We start from the raw sequence: 24,081 nt of genomic DNA, 5'->3' as shown, positions 1-24,081 counted from the left end.
CAAAGCCCCTAAGACTTCATAGAAGAAATAACCTGGGGTTTATAAATGGCTCACAGTATTATTATTATTATTAGACAGTTTAAAACAGTAAGCAACTACTACGTGCCAGGCACTGTTGTAAGCACTTGAAATGTATTGCTTGATTTTTTTTTCTCCTCAAAATAATCCTATGATGATGTTATTGTCTCCAATGTACACATAGCAAAATAAAATGACCAAAAAGAAACAAAAAACAAAAAAAACAAAAACAAGCCAGGGTCTTGGAAATGTTAAAGTAACTTGTCTTCATTTACTTACTAAGTATTAAGATTGACAGTAAAACCTGGGTTTATCTGACTCTAAAGCCTTTTCTGTTGATGAATATGTTCCCCTAAAGTGCTTGAAAATAGCTTTTTTCCTTTAAGAAGATAAATAACCTTCCTTTGTCATAAATTTCTTTAAGTTACTTTCTTGCTTAGCAAACTCTTCTAGTCACTGCCATGAGAATTTCACCCTAGCTTAAGAGGATGATAATCGACACATTTGGAAGTGGCGAAGTATAAGTTCAAAATGCTCTAACTCTCAAAAATCATTATGGCATCAAGCTGGATTTATTCATCAGGTTTAGCATTCTGCGAAACCTGCCATGCTTCCATGCCTTCGTTCAAGCTATTACCTGGAATGCTCACCCAGGTTTTCTACCAGCAAACTCCTAATCCTTCACATAAAGTCTGGCTCAAACGTCATCTCCACTCCATAAGTCTCTAACATCTCAGAAAGAATTCATTGTTCTCCCTGTGTTTCCGCCTGTATTAGTGTATGACCAATTCCATTACAGCCGTTTTCTTGTCAGGTCTCCTGTGTGAGGCAGGTGGTTCAAAGAGCCAAACACTCATCTATGTACCCCTGGAGTCTGTCACATAGTAGGCCCTCAGCAAATATTTACTTAATAGAACTGAATTATTCCACGTCTCCCAACAACACTGGAGAAGGATAATATAAGCCTCCTCTCTGAGCTAATGTACCCAGAAACTCTACACACACAGGTTTCTATGACAACCAACCAGCTAAGAGAAAGCAGGTGCCATGATGCTTGCCGTGATTTGGAAGCTCGCTGCCTGATTTTCATTAGGCCCCTCTGGTTTCTCCAGTCCCGGTTTAGTGGGACCAGGATCAGTTTCCAAGACTAATTTGCATATTGTTATTATTCCGGCATCTGTTGCTGTGTGTCCTTGTGTTTGCTGTGGCTGGATTTCCTCCAGAGATGAGTAATGAGGGCACTAACTCAGGTGTCTTTTGAGCCCAGCTCAGTGATGGCTAAAGGCAAGGCACCATGGGTCAGATACTCTCAGTGCTATTTCTAGCGGCCGCCTGTGGAGCCAGCAATAGAGTATGCAACACGGCTCAGTGTAAATACAGTTGAGTGCCAGCTCAATTTACACTCATACCTGCACCAAACTTGTTAGAAAAGGGCTGCCGAGGGTGTTTCTTGGCATAGGCAAGGTGCCTCTCTCTTTGCTGCATGATTTGGGGCCACAGTAGATGCAGAAAGATAGTTTATTCCACTCCTGCAAACATCTCCCCTCTTGCAATTTTCAAAAGCTGTTATTTCTTTAGCATGATTTGTAAATGACGGTAGATGCTCCTTCCATTTCTAGCAGTCCCTTTCCCAAATATTTTCATAATAAAATTATCAATCGTTTACTGCTGCAAGGAAACTCATAGGTCTCTTTGAGATTTTGCTCCGTGGGACAGTGTGAAGTACTTGATGTAGAATCAGGAAACCCGGGGCTGGGATCTATAGCCACTATTACTGAGCAAGTCACTTCACCTCCCTGATTGTCCCCATCCCTCCGTCTCAGGTGGTGGGAGGACACCACAACCACATGCGTATCATTTTAGGGGCTGCCATGCCCCACACAAGCACATCTGTCACAGACGGGGGGAGCCCGTTACAAATTGTGCTAAAGAAATATTGATTGGTGAGCATTTGTGATTTAAACTGCAAAAATAGTTTCAGGAAACTGGCCCATTTTGTATAATGTTACAAGATCCCTTAGAGTTTGGGTCTGATAAGCCTTTGTTAACAAATATTAACTGCAAGGGCACCTGGCTGGCTCAGTCAGTTAACAGTCCGACTCTTGGTTTCGGCTCAGGTTATGATGTCACGGTTTTGTGGGTTCAAGTGCCCCATCAAGCTCTGTGCTGACAGCTTAGACTCTGCTTGGGATTCTCTGTATTTCTCTTTCTCTGTCCCTCCCCCCTCACACTGTCTCTCTCTCAAAATAAATCAATAAAACTTAAAAAAAAAACCCAAATATTAACTGCTAATGGAATTAATGTCTCCTTGTTAAAGCTTTTGCAGTTCTGCCATCAAGTGAAGTTCCCAGGTCAGTTACTATTTTAAACAAAGACATGTAGGGATTTTAAGATGTAGAACCTGAAGATTTAAGATTCATTAAAGATTTTAAAATAAATATTGAGAAAATTACAAATAGAACAGAGCATGCCTACTTTTGGAAGAGAACTTGAGAAGCAAAACAAGAAAAGCAGAAACCCAGAAAAAGAGAAACATATTTGACTGCACACATTTTAAAATATCTGACAAAAGTCAAGTCAGAGGAAAAATGATAGACTAAGAAATAAAACTTTTCCACGTGGATGATGGATATAAACAGACAATAAATAGAAAACAAGAATGCATATATCTATTGGAGGAAAATGTATCTAATCTCACTAATAATTAGTGGAATATAAACTAAAACATCATTGGGACACAATTTTTTAAAAACACATTAGACTGAAAAAAATTTAAACATCAATATATAACACTGGTGAGGATCTGGAGAAATGGATACTCTCATATGTTGCCCTTATTTTATTTAAGAAAATAATAAATATCGCAGGATCTATTAACATCCAAAATATACATATCTTTTGATTCAGCAACCTGGCTTTTGATTATTTTACTAAAAACAAATGCAAACACTCATATGTAAGGACACATCTATATTGTAGTTGTGTGTAATTCAGCATACCTGTGGTGGCAAAAATTGGAAAGGAAGCCCCCTATTTTCTAGAAATAAACAAATGGCTGAACAAATTATGATATTCCATGGAATTTCACACCGTTATTTTTAAACGTGATCTAGAATTATTTATTTACTTGGTAGATCGCCGTTATATTTATTGTAAAGTGACAAATGCAAGTTCCAGATTAATGTACAAAGTATGTTCCTGTTTTATTAAAACAAATTAATAAATACATAAGTAAATCTCCACATAAACTTGTATTTCTCTGCATCTTATAGAGGAGAAAAAATGAAATATACATTTAGCTAATGATGACATAAATAAATAAATAAATAAATGTATTGGGGATCTTAGTGCTTGAATTTGTCTTTTGGTGGATTCCTCTGGAACAACAGCTCTTAAGCTTTTAGAATGCATGACAAGCACCTGTTAGGAAACTGTGAAAAAGCACAGATTCCTCTTGTTACCTTGGATATTTTGACTTAATGGGTCAGGAGCTTAGGAATCTTGACTAATTCTCTCACTGAAACATTGCCCTCTAGAGTATTGAATCAAACCTGTTTTCTCTGTAACCCTTCCCAACTCTCACACAGGAATCTCTATATTTCTTTTCCGTTTCCTTAAAGACAGTTATACCTACGTTCCAAATGAAAAAAAAAATAGTGTAAAGGAACTTGAGGAGAGACTGAAATTTGTCATAAACATGTAGATGGGAAGTATATATTTAAGTCAGGGGAAATATGTGGAAACATCGTAAGGGGTGTAACACATCAAGTGGTAGCACCACATTTACTTGGGACCCATTGATTACAGGCAACAGAAATTGGTTAAACTGGTTTAAGCAGATGAGAAATTGTGAAGATGCAGGGACATCTCACTAACCTAAGGTGGGAAGTGAAGCCAGAGCTCCCAAGGGCTCCAAACAGGAGCAGGAAATGCTATGAAGAGCAGGTTATTCATTCACTCTCTGTCTCTCTGCCCTCTCCCTTTCTGCTGGGCTCCATAAGGCTCACCTCTGTGTCTCACTGTGTATTTGGTTCGTTCTTTGTGCAAGTTTTTTTCTCTGCTTGTCCACACACAAGGATCAAGGGTTGCCACCCTGGTCCTAGCATCACTTTTCACATCACATTCCTGACAGAGCATGACAGACAGCTTCAAGTCCTTAGGCTTGGATCCCAGGCTAAAAGATATATGGGCATGATTCCTGCTGACGGACTGGCTTCCGCTGGGTCAGATACCCCCTGTTCCAACTATGTGTGCCAGTGGAAAGAGAGAGCCGCCTAGAGCAAACTAGTTGCAGGCTGCCAGAGTTCTAAGAGGAGGGGGGTTGCAGTGCTTGCCCCAAAATATGTGTACTTATTTTCATGCTTGTCAGGGAACAGGAGGCTGGAGAGAGTAACCCAAGTTCATGGGTACAGGCTCCATTAAATCCACTGTACTTCATGTCTTTGGGTCCTATGAGCTACTGGTACATATTTATAATACATATCCCTTTGATGATTAGGGTAATTTAGACAGGTTTCTATTCTTCATACACATCCTGACTTGAGTAGTTTAGGACTAAAGTCCAACTGAACACTATTAGGGTCCAATAGGAATTAACTCTAGTTTGAAGCACATGCTCTCAGATTTCCAGTGGCCAGAAAATTTCTTACTAGCGTTCTAAAGTTTTCAAGGGCTTTTTTTCATTCCTTGTCAGTGGCCCTGGCAAAATGATAGAATCCTAAAATGGTGAGACCTAAAAAAGTAGGGTATAACCTCCACCATGTATATAGCTGAGGAAAGTGAGCCCAAGGAAAACAGAGTCCTCGGGCTCATATGAGTGAACCAGCGGTTGTTACCAGCCCTGTCCCGATGGTCCCATGCTGCCTCCTGTTCTCTTCAATCTCTGTACCCCCTCCCCCTCCCATCTGTCCCTTGCCAACTTTCCCTAACTTTTAATAATAAAAACAGCAACAGCAATATCAATGATAACAAGAACTAACATTTTACTAAGTGCCTACTATGTACCAGAAATATAAGTATTCAAAGTGATTGTTTCATTTAATTTGCTCAACTCTGACACCAACACACACTCACGTGCCCACACACATACACACCTTCTACAGATGAGGAAACTGATTATAACAGCACCAAGTAACACAAACAGGAGAGGTAAGGGGGAGGTTTTCAATCTGACTAGATAAGATCTCCCTCCCAAAAGGCCTCAGAGAGTTCTGTGTTTTTCCTGAGAACACTTGGATGGTTTATGACGATATATCCGGGTGACTGTGCGTAGATGTCGCTCCAGTGGAAGGAACGACATGCGAGAAGGGCTGTATTCACTGATGTGTGACTTAAGCCAGAAAGTGTATGAATGGCTTGCACGTATCAAATCAGATATTCTATTAAGGAAAAATTTCTCAAAACCCAGAAACTAGAAATTCTATCTGCGGACTTCACATTACATACCTTTATCAATTGACTAAGGTAAAAGCTTAGAACACTCTATTTTTCTATTGAGACTCAGCAGAATAGTCAGATCTTTATTGTCTTGGTGTCTATGGTCATGCTTTTGCTCAAAGGCCCAGAGTTCACCAGAAAGACAGTTACTCCCCCCCCACCCCCAGGCCTTGGCAGCCAGGCAAGTTGCTGGTCACTCTTAACATCTTTGTGATATAAATTAGTTTGTGAAAAAACACACCTAGGTACTCACTGTTTAAAAAGGCAGAAAACCAGAAACAAAACAAAGTCCTAGTAGCCTGCTCTCCAGCTCAAAGTATCTCCATTCATCTAATTTTCATTTTTAGATCCTGTTTCCTAACTCTTTACATATCTATTGTCTTTCTTTCATTTCTCATCAAAGACTTCATAACTCAAAATTTGTAGGATCTAAAACCAGATAACGAGCCGATATTAGATTTAATATTGTTGAGCCACTGAAATGGAATAGGAATGAAAGCTCCCTTTCAGTTAGGCTTATGTAAAGGCCCCACGTCTGCCTTTCTGACTTGTGCCCAGAGCTCACTGTGTGGACATCAACTCATCTCCCTTCTCAACACTTGTGTTTGACTTTCATTCCCAGCTGTGACACTACTTTGGAAAGTGCCTTATGCTAAGGAAATATCGCACATGTGGCAGAGTTTCATTTTATGAGGAGCCAGAAGCTCTGACTCTGTCAAAAAACCACACTCTGATTTGGAACAAGCTCCCTGGATCTTAGTTTTTTTTCCCTGCAGATGAAGGATGAAACTTGAGACTAGGCGGTTTCAACAGTGCAGTAGAGTTGACAGGCTGACACAGTGTACCGTAACAATGCCCAGCCCTCAGCCCCATCTCTACAAAGCTAATTCCATAGTCAAGTTTTCAAAAACATACAAAAAATACAGTGAGACATCGTTTTTGGGGTTGTCTCCTGATTTTCAGGCTGATGATTCTTAAGCAAAGTAGCCAAACGTTTTCTAGGAAGATACTGTGGGGAGCTGAGACTTGCAGGGACTGTGGAGTTATAAGTAATATTCAGCAAAATTCTATTTCAGAATGCACTGCTATCTCATTTAGAAGACTGATTATTTTGGGGCACCTGGATGGCTCAGTCAGCTGCGTCTGAATCTTGATTTCAACTCAGGTCATGATCTAGCATTTCATGAGATCAAGACCCATTGGAATTCTCTCTCTCCCCCTCTCTCTTCCCCTTCCCTGCTCGTGCTCACTTGCTCTCTCTCAAAATAAATAAACTTAAAAAAGAAGACTATTTTTAAAAAGGAAGACTTTAAATAGCTATAAGATGCGGCGCCTGGGTGGCTCAGTCGGTTAAGCATCTGACTTCAGCTCAGGTCATGATCTCACAGTCTGTGAGTTCAAGCCCCATGTCGGGCTCTGTGCTGACGGCTTGGAGCGTGGAGTCTGCTTCAGTTTCTGTGTCTCCCTCTCTTTCTGACCTTTCCCTGTTCATGCTCTGTCTCTGTCTCAAAAATAAGTTAAAACATTTAAAAAAATTTAAATAGCTATAAGATAAACAATGATGGAAAGGTATGTTGTCATCATTAATCCATCAAAGCATTCTTTCCCACCATGCCCAGATACAGCCTCGGAGTCCTTCTGAACACTGTATGCGGGTCAGCCTTCAGTCGATAAATCCGGGTTTGCAAAGACTTTTACATCTATCTGCTATTTCTGAAGATCTCTTCCTGAGTTCTCACATTTAGTAAGCCCTTGTTTTTTTGCTTTATGACTTAAGTTTCACAAAGCTACTCCTTGCTGTCAGTGGAAAACCCATAGGCTTTGCTTCTTGTGCACCATAAGCTAAATAGATCCCAACTGTGATTTTAGCTCTTACCTGTCGCAAATCATACACACTTAAGACAATGGAGATAATAGACAAGATGATGATGGCCACAGAGTATTCTATGTAACCTTGAGACAGCCACAAAGTTAGGGTAAAGGCTTGGAATACGTAGAATGGATTTAAAACCTGCAAGTACAAAAACAGCATGTGAGTCACTTGCATGGATCACATCATTTCAAAGAAATTGAAGAAGAAACAAAGAAATGGAGAAAACTTCCATGCTTATGGATTAGAAGAGCAAATATTGTTAAAATGTCTAAACTACCCAAAGCAATCTGTACATCCAATGCAATCCCTATCAACATACCACCAGCATTTTGTCACAAAGCAAGAACAATTCTAAAATTTGTGTGGAACCACAAAAACCCTGAGTACCAAAAAGTCATGTTGAAAAAGAAAAGTAAAACAATTCCAGACTTCAAGCTATATTACAAAGCTGTAATCATTAAGACAGTATGGTACTGGCACAAAAACAGACACATAGATCAATGGATCAGAATAGAAAACCCAGAAATGGACCCACAACTATAGGGTCAGCTAATCTTCAACAAATCAGGAAAGACTATCCAATGGAAAGAAGACAAGCTCTCCAACAAATGGTGTCGGGAAAATTGGATGGCAATAAGCAAAAGAATGAAACTGGACCACTTTCTTACACCATACACAAAAATAAATTCAAAATGGATGAAAGGCCTGTGAGACAGGAAACCATCAAAATTCTAGAGGAGAACATAGGCAGCAACTTCTTTGGTCTTGGCCGCAGCAACTTCTTACCAGATACATCTCCAGAGGCAAGGGACATGAAAGCAAAAAAGAAGTATTGGCACTTCACCAAGAAAAAAAGCTTCTGTACACCAAGGGAAATAATCAACAAAACTAAAAGGCAACCTACAGACTGGGAGAAGATATTTGCAAATGACATATAAGACAAAGGGCTAGTATCCAAAGTCTATAAATAACTTATCAAACTCAACCTCCCAAAAATAATCCAGTGAAGAAATGGGCAGAAGACATGAACAGACATTTCTCCAAAGAAGGCATTCAAATGGCTAACAGACACATGAAAAAAATGCTCAACATCACTCATCATCAGGGAAATACAAATCAAAACCACTGCCAGATACCAGGTACCACCTCACACCTGTCAGAATGGCTAAAATTAACAACTCAGGAAACAATAGATGCTAGCAAGGATACAGAGAAGGGGGAACCCTCTTACACTGTTGATGGGAATGCAAACTGGTACAGACACTCTATAAAACAGCATAGAAGCTCCTCAAAAAGTTAAAAATAGAACTATTCTATGATCCAGCAATTGTACTACCAGGTATTCATTCAAAGGATACAAAAAAAATACTGATTTGAAGGGGCACATGCACCCCAATATTTACAGCAGCACTATTAATAGCCAAATTATATCAATAACCCAAATGTCCATTGACTGATGAATGGATAAAGAACATGGGAGGTGTATGCATATAATGGAACATTACTCAGCCACCAAAAAAGAATGAACTCTTGTCATCTGCAAAAACGTGGATGGAACTAGAGTGTATTATACTAAGCAAATAAGTATACGCTTAGAAAGACAAATACCATATGATTTTACTCATATGTGGAATTTAAGAAAGAAAACAGATGAACACAGGGGAAGGGAAGGAAAAATAAAATAAAAACAGAGAGGGAGGCAAACCATGAGAGACTTAACTATAGAGAACAAATGGAGGGTTGCTGAAGGGAGGTATATGGGGGGTTGGGTCGAATGGGTGAAGGGCATCAAGGAGGGCATTTGTGACGAGCGCTGGGTGTTGTATGTAAATGATAAATCACTACATTCTGCTGAAACCAATAATGCAGGACATGTTAACTAACTTGAACTTAAAATCTTGGAAGAGAAAAGAGATGATGTCATTTTATCGATTTTTTTAATCATTTCTTACAACACACAATGATCTCTAATATTTATGAATTCACTTAGAACTCAGTTTCAGTGGAGTCAGTGTCAAGCACATAGCATGTGCTATGGTGGAAGCAAAATTATTTTAAGCACTCAGAGCCTGTCAAAAATTAATTATTCTTATTTATTTTGAACTTTGAAAAATGTTTTATCAATATCAAAATCTAACGATTTACCTTTCTAAACATTATTTACCTACAATGGAGAATTTAGTCTCTTAAAACACACTTCATCTCTGACCGTTTTTATTGCAGTTTCTTCTTCCCATGCTCACATGCTGCAGATTTAGTCAAGTTGTGTGATGAAAATAGAAGACTGCATTTTTATCCAGATTGTTGAAAAATAACATATTCGTCACATCACAGGTTTTTAGCAAGATGCTCTGAGCATCAGGCACGTCAGCATGGGCCCCTCCCTTGAACGGGATGGGGGGGGGTGGGAGTCATCTTACCCAAAACTGCAGTGAAATTCATGGGAAGAATGTATCATGAGCCCAAAGCTGGCCATCCATGCACATATATTTTGGTCTCTTTATTATACCTTTCACTTTTTTTATTCCCTCAATTGTCCCCATTTTGGTCCTGCTGGCCCCACTGTTAATAATGATAGCAGAGAGGGCAAACCTGAGGAGGTAGATGTAGTCATCTGATGTACATAGTGTGAATGAAAAAACCCATCTGACCAAAACAAGGATTATTTTCTTGGTGAAGTGCTCTTTACAATGATTATGAATTAGATGAAATATTACCTAAAACTGGTGCCACTCTGTTACCTCTACTTTCTATAATTCTCTAACATATTAAACTTCTACTTTAGTCCTCACAATGAACTGACATCCAGTTAGTAAGTTAATAGGCTGCATTTTAAGGTTTCTTAAACACTTGGATATATTTTGTGCATTAACAAAGCTTTTGTTCTTCAATGTTTCTTATTATTTCCATTGCAACATGCTTCTCTTACAAATTATAGCTCTTCTCTTTGCTTGGCATAAAATGCTCTAATTGTAGATGATACACTAATGATAATACGATTTTGAGTTTATATAAACTCAGTAGAAAATGTGGTTAAATACTTCTTGTATAAGAAACAACACCATCATAATTAATTTAACTCCCTTATTCAATATTCTTTTGAAACCAAAATACAAAGTAGTATTACTTGCTTTTTTCCTACTGAAGTGTAGTAAGTTAGTAAGTAGATGGAGAAAATACTACCACTCCTTTCAAAATAACCAAATTGACACCTGGGAGAATCTTTGACAACCTGAAAATGTATTTGAACAGGAAGTTTAAACAGCAGCTGGCTTTTTGATAGTGGAGGAAACTGCATATGTGGGGGACATGGGGTATGTGGGAAATCTCAGTACCCGCCAATCAATTTTTCTGCGAACTGAAGACTGCTCTAAATAAAAGTCTATTTTTTAACATGTGACCATGCTAAACAAAGTGACCACTGTTGTGGATTAGAAATAGACTAGAAATGTGCAGTATGGAGTGGAGGTTAGCACAATCAGCTCACTGGGCTCCACCTGAGGACTGGAGAGTGGTGGGCTAGGGGCTCATGCTACAGGGAATATGATTGACAGTGTGCCACAGTGGCAGGGGACAAAACCAGCCTTGCTCTCTGACCCAAGAACAGAGGCCAAGGAAAGTCACAACCAGCAGCTGTTCACTGGCAGAGGGCAAAATGGAAAAGAACAAAGTTCATGGTGCCACTGTGAACGTGGCCAAACCCCAGCTGGCTCAAGGCCTGAATCTGCTTGATCCTGGGGAGTAGAGCCCCACCCTACAGGAGTTCGTTCTGAACTGAGGGCCATGGGGACTACCAAGAGGCAAACTCAGAGCCATCCTACAGGGACAGTGGACACAGAGAAAAAGAGAGAAATGTAGACAAGGGAAGTACCACTTAAGGGCAGCTCACCAGAGCTGCCTCCATCACTACCAGAGCTTCCATCACCATCACTAATAATAATAACTTCAATATTTGCAAATGACATATCAGATAAAGGGCTAGTATCCAAAATACGCAAAGAACTTATCAAACTCAACACCCAAAAAACAAATAATCCAGTGAAGAAATGGGCAAAAGACATGAATAGACACTTCTCCAAAGAAGACATCCAGATGGCCAACCGACACATGAAAAAATGCTCCACATCACTCATCATCAGGGAAATACAAATCAAAACCACAATGAGATACCACCTTACACCTGTCAGAATGGCTAACATTAACAACTCAGGCAACAACAGATGTTGGCAAGGAGAAAAAGGATCTCTTTTGTGTTATTGGGGGGGAATGTAAGCTGGTGCAGCCACTCTGGAAAACAGTATGGAGGTTCCCCAAAAAACTAAAAATAGAACTACTCTATGACGCAGCAATTACACTATTAGGCATTTATCCAAAGGATACAGGTGTGCTGTTTATCCAAGGGATACAGGTGTGCTGTTTCAAAGGGACAACAATAGACAAAGTACGGAAAGAGCCAATGCCCATTAATGGATGGATAAAGAAGATGTGGTATATATATATACAATGGAGTATTACTCAGCAATCAAAAAGAATGAAATCTTGCCACTTGCATCCACGTGGATGGAATTATGCTATATGAAATTAGTCAGAGAAAGACAAAAATCATATGAGTTCACTCATTTGAGGACTTTAAGAGAAAAAACAGGGGCGCCTGGGTGGCGCAGTCGGTTAAGCGTCTGACTTCAGCCAGGTCACGATCTCGCGGTCCATGAGTTCGAGCCCCGCGTCGGGCTCTGGGCTGATGGCTCAGAGCCTGGAGCCTGTTTCTGATTCTGTGTCTCCCTCTCTCTCTGCCCCTCCCCCGTTCATGCTCTGTCTCTGTCCCAAAAATAAATAAACGTTGAAAAAAAAATTAAAAAAAAAAAAAAAGAAAAAACAGATGCACCTAAAGGAAGGGAAACAAAAATAATATAAAAACAAGAAGGGGGACAAAACAAATAGAGGGACTCATAAATATGGAGAACTAAGCGTTGCTGGAGGGGTTGTGGGAAGGGGGTGGGCTAAATGGGTAAGGTGCATTAAGGAATCTACTGAAATCATTGCTTCACCCTATCCTAATTTGGATATAAATTTAGAAAAATAAAAAATAAAGTTAAATCAAAAAAAAGGAAAAAAATAACTTTAAAGCACACAAAGAAAATATTCTAAAAAATAAATCCACTAACAAAGAGAGAAGTCATTCCCAAGAAAATTGACATAATAAAGTAACCAGAGAAAGACTAAACTAATATGTTTAAGATCATCAAAAAGAGATTAGGGGCAGGAGATGCTCCGGAAGATGGCGTCGTAGGAGGACACTGGGCTCACTGTGTCCTTCTGATCACTTAGATTCCACCGAAACCTGCCTAAATAACCCAGAAAACCACCAGAAGACTAGCAGAATGGATTCTCCTGAGCCAAGCGTAGACGAGAGGGTCACGGAAGAGGGTAGGAAGGATGGAGAGGTGGTGCGCGCTACACGGACTGGCGGGAGGAGCCGGGCAGAGTGGCGGCCCGCCGGCAAAACAGAGTTCCTGAGTCTGGCTTGCAAAAGCAGAGGGGCCGGATGGAGTGTGTTCTGAGAGCAAACGGGACTTATCTGGAAGGTTATAAGTTAACAGGTCTGCTCGGAGAGCGGGAGGGCTGGAGGACAACGGGAGGGAGAGTTGTTGAGCCTCGGACGACAGAGCTCAGCTTGGCAGGAAACAAAGGCGCTCACCAGCACCATATTCCCTGCCCATCCCCCAGCCAAAATCCCAAAAGGAATCATTTCCTGACAGGGAACTTGCTTTCACTGCGCAAACAACACTGTGCTTCTGTGGATCCATCCCCTCCGGCAGAGGGTCTGACTCCCTCCCGGTGCTGCAGGGCCCCTCCCGAAGCAGATCACCGAAGGAAAAGCGAGCTGAGCCTACCCCTGCCACCCCTGTGCACCTTGCTGATCCACCCCAGCTAATACACCACATCCCCAGCACCACAAGCCTGGCAGTGTGCAAGTAGCCCAGACGGGCCACCCTACCCCATGGTGAATCCCCCCCTTGGTGAGGGGAAGAGAAGGTACACACCAGTCTGACTATGGCCCCAGCGTTGGGCTGGGAGCAGACATCAGGTCTGACTGCAGCCCCACCCACCAATGCAAGTTATTCAAGACAGCACAGGGTAAGTGTCCTGCAGTTCCCCACCACGGCAGAGACTATCCAAAATGACGAAACGGAAGTCATGCTATCATGCTACTGGAAGTCAGAAGAAAGCTGGAGTAGCCATACTTATATCAAACTAGACTCTAAATTAAAGGTTGTAACAAGAGATGAAGAAGGACATTACATAATAATTACAGGGTCTATCCATCAGGAAGAACTAACAATTATAAATGTCTATGTGCTGAATACCGGAGCCCCCAAATATATAAAACAATTACTCACAAACATAAGCAACCTTATTGACAAGAATGTGGTCATTGCAGGGGACTTTAATACCCCACTTACAACAATGGATAGATCATCTACACACATGGTCAATAAACAAGGGCCCTGAATGATACATTGGATCAGATGGACTTGACAGATATATTTAAAACTCTGCATCCCAAAGCAACAGAATATACTTTCTTCTCGAGTGCACATGGAACATTCTCCAGCATAGATCACATACTGGGTCACAAGACAGCCCTTCATAAGTATAAAGGAATTGAGATCATACCATACATATTTTCGGACAACAATGCTATAAAGCTTGAAATCAACCACAGGAAAGAGTCTGGAAAACCTCCAAAAGCATGGAGGTTAAAGAACACCTTACTAAAGAATGAATGGGTCAACCAGTCAATTAGAGAAGAAATTAAAAAATATATGGAAACAAAGGAAAATGAAAATACAACAGTCCAAATGCTTTGGAATGCAGTGAAGGCAGTCCTGAGAGGAAAATACATTGCAATCCAGGCCTACCTCCAGAAACAAGAAAAATCCCAAATACAAAATCTAACAACACACTTAAAGGAAATAGAAGCAGGACAGCAAAGACACTCTAAACCCAGCAAAAGAAGAGAAATAATAAAGATCAGAGCAGAAATAAACAATATAGAATCTAAAAAAAATGTAGAGCAGATCAACGAAACCAAGAGTTGGTTTTTTGAAAAAATAAAATTGATAAACCTCTAGACAGGCTTCTCAAAAAGAAAAGGGAGATGACCCAAGTGGATAAAATCATGAATGAAGATGGAATGATTACAACCAATCGCTCAGAAACACAAGAAATTATCAAGGAATACTATGAAAAATTATATGCCAACAAACTGGACAACCTGGAAGAAATGGACAAATTCCTAAACACCCACACACTTTCAAATCTCAATCAGGAGGAAATAGAAAGCTTGAACAGACCCATAACCAGTGAAGAAATTTAATCAGTTAATCTCCAAACAAGAGTCCAGGACCAGATGGCTTCCCAAGGGAGTTCTACCAGACGTTTAAAGCAGAGATAATACCTATACTTCTCAAGCTATTCCAAAAAATAGAAAGGGAAGGAAAACTTCTGGACTCATTCTATGAAGCCAGTATTTGATTCCTAAACCAGACAGAGACCCGGAAAAAAAAGAGAACTACAGGCCAATATCCCTAATGAATATGGATGCAAAAATTCTCAATAAGATACTAGCAAATCCAATTCAACAGCATATAAAAAGAATTATTCACCATGATCAAGTGGGATTCATTCCTGGGCTGCAGGGCTGGTTCAACATCCACAAATCAATCAATGTGATACATCACATTAATAAAAGAAAAGAGCCATACGATCCTGTCAATTGATGCAGAAAAAGCATTTGACAAAATTCAGCATCCTTTTTTTTATAAATTTTTTGTAACGTTTATTTATTTTTGAGAGAGACAAAGCATGAACGGGGGAGGGTCAGAGAGAGGGAGACACAGAATCTGAGACAAGCTCTAGGCTCTGAGCTGTCAGCACAGAGCCCGACGTGAGGCTTGAACTCATGGACCGCGAGATCATGACCTGAGCCGAAGTCAGCCGCCTAACTGACGGAGCCACCCAGGTGCCCCTCAGCATCCTTTCTTAATAAAAACCCTCGAGAAAGTCGGGATAGAAGGATTATACTAAACATCATAAAAGCCATTTATGAAAAGCCCACAGCTAACATCATCCTCAATGGGGAAAAACTGAGAGCTTTTTCCCTGAGATGAGGAACACGACAGGGATGTCCACTCTCACCGCTGTTGTTTTAACATAGTGTTGGAAGTGCTAGCATCAGCAATCAGACAACAAAAGGAAATCAAAGGCACCAAAACTGGCAAAGATGAAGTTAAGCTTTCACTTTTTGCAAAGGACATGATATTATACATGGAAAATCCGATAGACTCCACCAAAAGTCTGCTAGAACTGATACATGAATTCAGCAAAGTCGCAGGATACAAAATCAATGTACAGAAATCAGTTGCATTCTTATACACGAATAATGAAGCAACAGAAAAAGAAACTGATCCCATTCACAATTGCACCAAGAAGCATAAAATACCTAAGAATAAATCTAACCAAAGATGTAAAAGATATGTATGCTGAAAACTACAGAAAGCTTATGAAGGAAATTGAAGATATAAGGAAACGGAAAAACATTCCATGCTCCTGGGTTGGAAGAGTAAGTATTGTCAAAATGTCAATACTACCCAAAGCTATCTACACATTCAATGCAATTCCAATCAAAATTGCACCAGCATTCTTCTCGAAGCTAGAACAAGCAATCCTAAAATTCATATGGAACCACAAAAGGCCCCGAATAGCCTAAGTAATTTTGAAGAAGACCAAAGCAGGAGGTATCACAATCCCAGACTTTAGCCTCTACTACAAAGCTGTCATCATCAAGACAGCATGGTATTGGCACAAAAACAGACACATAGACCAATGGAATAGAATAAAAACCCCAGAACTAGACCCACAAATGTATGGCTGACTAATCTTTTTTTTTTTTTAATTTTTTTTCAACGTTTATTTATTTTTGGGACAGAGAGAGACAGAGCATGAACGGGGGAGGGGCAGAGAGAGGGAGACACAGAATCGGAAGCAGGCTCCAGGCTCTGAGCTGTCAGCCCAGAGCCTGACGCGGGGCTCGAACTCACGGACCGCGAAATCGTGACCTGGCTGAAGTCGGACGCTTAACCGACTACGCCACCCAGGCGCCCCTGGCGCCTTGACAAAGCTTTCTTGCTTTGACAAAGCAAGAAAGAACATCCAATGGAAAAAAGACAGTCTCTTTAACAAATGGTGCTGGGAGAACTGGACAGAAACATGCAGAAGGTTGAAACTAGACCACTTCCTCACACCATTCACAAAAATAAACTCAAAATGGATAAAGGACCTGAATGTGAGGCAGGAAACCATCAAAACCCTAGAGGAGAAAGCAAGAAAAGCCCTCTCTGATCTCAGCCATAGCAATTTCTTACTTGACACATCCCCAAAGGCAAGGGAATTAAAAGCAAAAATGAACTACTGGGACATTATGAAGATAAAAAGTTTCTGCACAGCAAAGGAAACAATCAACAAAACTAAAAGGCAACCAGCAGAATGGGAAAGGATATTTGCAAATGACATATGGGACCAAGGGCTAGTATCCAAAATCTGTAAAGAGCTCACCAAACTCCACACCCCCAAAAAAAATTTCCCAGTGAAGAAATGGGCAGAAAACATGAATAGACACTTCTCTAAAGAAGACAACAGGCTCATGAAAAGATGCTCAACGTCGCTCCTCATCAGGGAAATACAAATCAAAACCACACTCAGATATCACCTCACGCCAGTCAGAGTGGCCAAAATGAACAAATCAGGAGACTATAGATGCTGGAGAGGATGTGGAGAAACGGGAACCCTCTTGCACTGTTGGTGGGAATGCAAACTGGTGCAGCCGCTCTGGAGAACAGTGTGGAGGTTCCTCAGAAAATTAAAAATAGACCTACCCTATGACCCAGCAGTAGCACTGCTAGGAATTTACCCAAGGGATACAGGAGTATTGATGCATAGGGGCACTTGTACCCCCAATATTTCTAGCAGCACTCTCAACAATAGCCAAATTGTGGAAAGAGCCTAAATATCCATCAACTGATGAATGGATAAAGAAATTGTGGTTTATATACACAATGGAGTACTACATGGCAATGAGAAAGAATGAAACATGGCCCTTTGTAGCAACATGGATGGAATTGGAGAGTGTGACGCTAAGTGGAATAAGTCATACAGAGAAAGATACCATGTTTTCACTCTTATGTGGATCCTGAGAAACTGAACAGAAACCCATGAAGGAGGGGAAGGGAAAAAAAAAAAAAAGAGGTTAGAGTGGAAGAGAGCCAAAGCATAAGAGACTCTTAAAAACTGAGAACAAACAGGGTTGATGGGGGGGTGGGAGGGAAGGGAGGGTGAGTGATGGTATTGAAGAGGACATCTTTTGGGATAAGCACTGGGTGATGTATGGAAACCAATTTGACAATAAATATCATATATTAAATAAATAAATAAATAAATAAATAAACTTGATAAAAAAATAATAAAGTCATCAAAAAGATCACAGAAATAATAATACCCCACCAGCACCACCATTACAACCCCCATCAAAAACTTAAAATGAAAAAAACCGAAAATAATGAAACACGAATCTGTCTCTCACGGGTAATTTTTTTTAATTGATTTTAATTAAAAACAAGTGGTTATTTAAAAAGGACCAGTTAGAAATCTCGGAATAAAAATATATTTATTGAAATATCAAAAAAATAAATAAAAGGAAAAAACTTTCACAGACAGGAAAAGCATAAAGACAGAAGAGAAGAACAAAAAGAAGTTATATGAACCATAGATTTTGTTCATATCCAAGTATCCGTGTGTTGCCTAAAATTTCCTGAATACCAGGAAATAAAAATAAAGAACAAAAATTGTTTTTTTCAAAGATAGATGAAAGAGTTACCTGTTTAATAAGCAGCTTCCATATGGGCTGGATTTCTACCTCAATGGCATTGGGCCCACACACTAATCTTCTGTAAGAAAGTGATCACCAATTAAGTGCCAAATCTAAAACCTCATTGAAAGGGTGGGTGATGGGTATTGAAGAGGGCATCTTTGGGGATGAGCACTGGGTGTTTTATGGAAATCAGTCTGACAATAAATTTCATATTTAAAAAAAATTAAAAAAATAAAAATAAATAAAAATAAAACCACATTGATAAGTGAGTACAACCAAACTAGGCAAAAGTCACTTCTCTACCTTTAAGGCTCTTTGTGCCTTTAATAAAAAAATATTAATGTGCACATCCTAAAATATTAACATAGTTTTAAAATGAAAGTGCCTGATGGACAAAGTTGATTTTCTAGTTAAAAAAAATATCTTAATGCAACTCAAGAATCAAAATGCAGTTAGAAAGGCATGTTGAGTTATTTTTTAAACAATTCAATCACATTTTGAGAACACCTAACAAGACCCAGATGTGACTATGTTTCTAGAATTAGGCATTCTAGATTGCTCTTGATGTTCGAGATCATATATATCTTACCTTGGTCTCTTCAGCACCTAGGACAGGCCCTTAGTATATGAAAATAAATACATGAATGAATGAGCCAACAAACTAGAAGATGATATATGGTCTTCACATCTAACACTTTGCTAATCCACACATGAGTACATTCCAGTAAGAGGCCCTTATGTTTGTACAGCATCTGACAATCTACAGCGTTCTCACACAAGATTCTCTCGTTTGTCACAACGGTCTAAAGGAAAGGGCTAATATCTCCCATTTTGCCAATGGAAAAAACTATTCATTGTGTGTGTTCTGCCAAAGGTACCCATATCTAGTATTAATTGTGACAATGCAACTCTTAGCCTTTTATACGTATTATCTCCTGTAATCATCACATTACCTCTACGAGGTTTCATATTATCATCTTTATTATAAAGGAAACTGAAGTTCAGATAAACTCAGTAACTCCCCCAGAGCCACAGAGCAGGAAAGAAGCGGGTCCAGGTGTCACACCGTGGGCTCCACGACTCCACCTCACACTCCATGAGCACTGATGGTGCAATGTGCATGACGTTTCCTGAATATAAGGTGTAACAGAGCTCAGCCCAAGTTTGATTTCCAAGCCGCGCCTTTCCTACTGCAATGATTTGCATGGATCCCAGAGGACACAAACCAGGGTCTTCTGACTCCATGTGTGAAAACACTGAGGTGCAGAGATGCTGGGAGACAGAGAGGTCAAACAGCATGTGCTGCTGGGTTTGCTGCCTGTGACTCAAGATTCCTTTCCTCTGGTACTCACAGGCATGCCCTTTTTTCCCAGTCAAGTGACAGACGTTGAGAATTAAGTTCGGCCCTGAAGTATACCCAAACTGACAGGGAACATCTCTTCCAAGCTCCACATTCAGTGATGTCACGTTGGTGGCTTGAAATCAGCAATAGCTGTTGTTTTTCCCACGATAGAATTTGGCAGACTCTCTCCATCCAAGCTTTTCTTCTTCCAGAGAGCTGGGTTACCAACAGGGTGACTGGTCTGGGGCCCACGTTAAGAGCTGTCTTGACCACCAAACATTTCTCCTTCTATTTCAGGAGGGTAAACAAAGGAGGCAGGAGCAGGGCATTAAGTGAAAAGAAAATGAGGAGGTGCACAACTGTCCTCATAAGACTATTGGATGGATGGGGGTAAGGTAGGTGTGGTTTTCCCTGTTTCTGTGAGATAAGAGAATTGCCTCAAGTCCCTGTGGACCTAAGACAGGCAGTGAAAGTGGCATCCAGTTCATGAATGAGTGAAGATAGGAGCGGGGAACCTCCTGGAATATTTTTCTTCCCAAGGCCTTCTGAAAATTTATCTTCAGGATGTTGTCTCTCCTGATGTCCTGATTTGCTTTTTGCTACCAAAAAGGTGACCACATAAATGTGTCCATTTTCCCTCTTTGCCTGGTTTCTGGGAAGCCTGAAGAGAAAGTTGTATTTAGACTTTGTGGCTTTTTGTCATCAAGGAGTTCTCAGTATACTCCTTCATTTCTCATGTTGCATCCTTGCTTTTCATGAAGGCAAACTCATCTCCAGTTAGGAATTTAATCAGATATCACTCAAACAATCAATCAATCGCATTTTGAGTTTTGAAAAAAAAAAAAAAGCCCTAGTCTTATATTAAAAAATGATGGGAAAAAAATAATAAAATAAAAAATAAAAAATGATGGGGGTGGGGGGAGGAGAACTTCACATTCTATTCACTCTCTTTACTGTCCACCTAGAAAAACCCATGAGTAAAACCTGCCTGTGTATTTGAAAGATTATCTCCTCTATCCTTCGCATTTGGGAAACTAAACTCTTTGTCTTGCTCATTACGTTGTCAAGTTCTTTACGCTGTGGACCAGCTTTAAATTTAATTATGTGTGATATTTAGTAAAGCTTGGCACTCGCTAAGGACAAATGTGAAGGGCAATCCTTCCTGTAGAAATGGTGTCCTAGGAGAAGTAAACTTGCGTTAATCAACTACACCTCCTAACTTAGCTCAATCCTTCACGTGTCTGGTGCTTAATGCTATGAAACCAGTATGCTCTTAATGACTCTGACAACATTTTGTGTTTCAACGTAATCAGCATTACATCTGAAATCTTATACAGTGATATTATCTCTAAGGCGTTTTGCAAATATTGTCAGAATCTGGATGATGCCTTGTTCATTTTCTCGTCATTTTTCATTCAGCAGGAGAAAAGTTTAAAAACAACAACAGATCGGTAATTCTCAGAGTTGGTGCGCATATGAATTGTCGGAGGGGGGGTTTGCTAAAAATGCAGTTTCTGCTCTCACCATTACCCTTAGTTCCTACTTACTAAATGAAAATTATGAGGGTGGAGCCCAAGAACCTGTATTTTATGTACCAGAATGCTTCTTAGCTGGAGAATTTGTGTTTCTTATAGACTGTGAGGAAGGTCGGGCAGGATAAGGCCTGAAAATGGGCAAGAAATGAAGCTAATTATTAGGATTCTGGGGAAGTCTTGCAATGGTTTACTTTCAGACTCACCAGCATTCACTATTTCAAATTACAGATGAGGGAAGCAGAGACTCAAAATCGCTATGGGTTAATAAGTAGCATAAGCATTTTTATGGTACTACTATACTATTATGTCCTAATCTCTGTGCATTTATAGATATCATTCTCACAATTGTACCACTATTCTTTCCCAATAGTTAGTGAATGTCTCTGGGGTAGTGAGTAAGCCTTATTTATCCTTAGATCTTTAGTGCTTGCAAAGTGCTTAGCCTAGTAAAGGCATTCGGTCAATAGATTAATGAATGCATTCATGTATTCATTCATTCCACAAATATCTGTTGAGTGTCCACCATGAATCAGGCACCGTTCTAGGTGTTATGAATGACACAACTGCCTGAGCAAACAAAATCCTCATCTCCAGGCTGTTTCTTCATAGGAAAATTAATCATAACATTGTCTTTCTGCCTCTCCAAGGATTTAGAGGATGACAAATCAGATGTCTATGAAATGACTCAAGGCTCTTTAAGGAAAGAATGAAAACAACAACACAGACGAGACTATTTTACAATCCTGAAAGAAAAGACCAAATATTATATGCCTGCAACGTTCTTTTGGGCTCTTCTTTTTTAAATAAGTTTGCCTGCGATGAAAACAACTTAAAATTTGTCTCTGTTGCTGGTAAACAAAACTGGAATGTAATGAAGCTGATGAAGCATTATGCCAATAGCTTACCGATCATAAGCCATTTGATATTTCAATTTCTGCTGGCCGAGTTTACTCTCAGGAAGTATCACAAACCCTACCTGACCTCTTGCTCTTCACTGGTCAGGCCCCGTCCAAACGTGTGGTGGATATCATAGCAGGAGTTGCTGTCTTCCAGCAGGCTAGGGTGTGGTCAGGACAAGAAGCATACCTTAGTTCATGGCACCCAACAAATCCGGTTCCTCCCTTATATCCTGATGAATGCTGAGAAAAAGACTTACCCGACTTTCTGAAACCTCTTCTCCAAGTTGTCCCAAACATACCTGATTTTCCGCACTTGGATATATCGCAGCTGCAATTACAAATGTGATAGGACAGATGTCATTCACCAAGTAAAGCCCATCAGGGGAGGTGAGGGCTTCTTGGTAGGGGTCCCCACGCAGCTCTCACTTGCCTTGATACATTGTTGTAATTCCCAGCCCGGCAGCCTCACTTGCCTTGACACACTGTTGTAATTCCCAGCCCAGCAGCATGACATGCAGAACTTTCCTCCAATAAACATTTGCAGTATTCTTTTTTTAGCAAAGGCATGCCATAACATTGTGCTCAAAATTGCTTACTTTTAATTCTGGCTTCAATACCGCATGGTTAATGACAGAGTGGCGGTCAGCCACCAGGGGTTCTTCTGGGTTCTTGCTTATAGGAAACTTCAGTGTCGCTAAGTAGAGGCATATAACCTTCTTCCTCGTATATCTTTGGAATTCATCCTAGAGAAATCAATCCAGCCCATGAAATTCTCAAATATTATTTATTCAATAAGTCACTCAATCAACCAAATACCTACCTAGACCAGAGATTCTCAAAGTTTGGGCTACAGACAAGAGGATCAGCATTAGCTTGAAACTTGCTAAAAATGCAAATTCTCAGCCCTACCATAAGCCTACTAAATCAAAAATTCTGGGGTGAGGTCAGCAGTCTGTGTTAAGGAGCCCTCCAACTAATTTGAGAACCACTGTGCTAGAGAATAAAAAGACACACTTCACAGGAAAGTTTTTTTTTTTTTTTTTTTTTTTTTTTTTAATATGAAGAAAACAGCTTCTGGCTATCTTAACATGACATTTAAGGGTTTAAAATCTCTACTTCCCCTCAAAATTTGTATTCTAAAAAAAACTGAAAAATATCTAAAAATACATCCTTCCTGTGTTATGTCTTTAAGAGTTGTAATACCAACAGCCACTACTCATGTAATGGCTAAGGAAACTGAAAATTAGCCTGACAGAGTAGTCATTTTCCCCAGAGTGACATGGAGGAAATGTCCTTCCTTTCTTCCTGAGTCAAAGTAAGAGAGGGCAAGTTCCAGGATACTATTGCCATCTACTTGGGGACAAGAAAACTCAAGCAAAGAAAGATCTCTGGAACACCAGCCAGCCATTGGTGGCACCACCAATGCAATGCTGAAGGGCACGTACCGTTGTTCTTAGCAAAACAGTGTCTGCTTCTTGCAAAGGGCATGGGTTGCAATTAGCCCACACTCTCCACTGGGGCTTCCAGTAGAACACCAGCAGAAGAACCCCACACGTCAGCATGGTTGTTATAAGGCACAGGGCTCTGCGAAGATTATGGGTCCGGTAACCAAACACCTCCTGGAGAGTAAAGTAAACATGACTCTATTTTTCTTTTTTTACATAAACACATCATTTTGTTCCAAGAAACACAAGCTTTAGATGCAGGGGTGTTAGTTGGGAGACAGATCTGGTTTCGGCTGGTTGAAAGAGATCAATTGCTCACAGCTGTCAGCTGATACAATTAAAAAAAAGAGACCCATTTGGCTACCCTGGCATATGGAGCTTAAAAACAGACGGGCAGACCAAAGAATGGGCAGACTTATTTGGTTCTAGTTTTAGGAGTCACCCCATGATTTGGACCAGATTCACTTTTTTTAGGTATAAAGTTAAAAAATATATTAATGTAAATTTACTGGTGGAAGATGTTACAAATGGTGGGATGATATAAATTAAGAGATTATCTGTGAACACGAAAGATTTTCAAAAGACAGCTTATAGGAATTTACC

General features: G+C 40.1%; 1 protein-coding gene across 5 annotated transcripts in view; it reads right to left on the bottom strand.

The window, feature by feature from the left end:
* The window catches only part of ATP13A5 (ATPase 13A5), an 89,863-nt gene extending 66,216 nt beyond the window's left edge, over positions 1-23,647 (bottom strand). For 2 of the 5 annotated variants that reach the window (XM_045051528.1, XM_045051529.1), the window contains exons 1-6: positions 23,479-23,647; positions 22,630-22,776; positions 22,291-22,361; positions 22,111-22,191; positions 18,264-18,333; positions 7,331-7,465 (exon numbers count right to left, since the gene is read on the bottom strand). In XM_045051528.1, the coding sequence (XP_044907463.1) occupies positions 7,331-7,465; positions 18,264-18,333; positions 22,111-22,191; positions 22,291-22,361; positions 22,630-22,776; positions 23,479-23,595 (621 nt within the window). In that variant the 5' untranslated portion in view covers positions 23,596-23,647. Of the gene's footprint in view, positions 1-7,330; positions 7,466-18,263; positions 20,261-22,110; positions 22,192-22,290; positions 22,547-22,629; positions 22,777-23,478 lie in introns of those variants that run through there. The other 3 variants (XM_045051527.1, XM_045051530.1, XM_045051531.1) reach the window with 3 other exon arrangements.
* Between the last annotated feature and the right edge of the window lie 434 nt (positions 23,648-24,081).

The sequence above is a fragment of the Felis catus genome (assembly GCF_018350175.1).
Source record: "Felis catus isolate Fca126 chromosome C2 unlocalized genomic scaffold, F.catus_Fca126_mat1.0 chrC2_random_Un_scaffold_69, whole genome shotgun sequence".
In the NCBI taxonomy this organism is placed as follows: domain Eukaryota; kingdom Metazoa; phylum Chordata; class Mammalia; order Carnivora; family Felidae; genus Felis; species Felis catus.
This window is presented reverse-complemented; position numbering and strand designations above follow the sequence as displayed.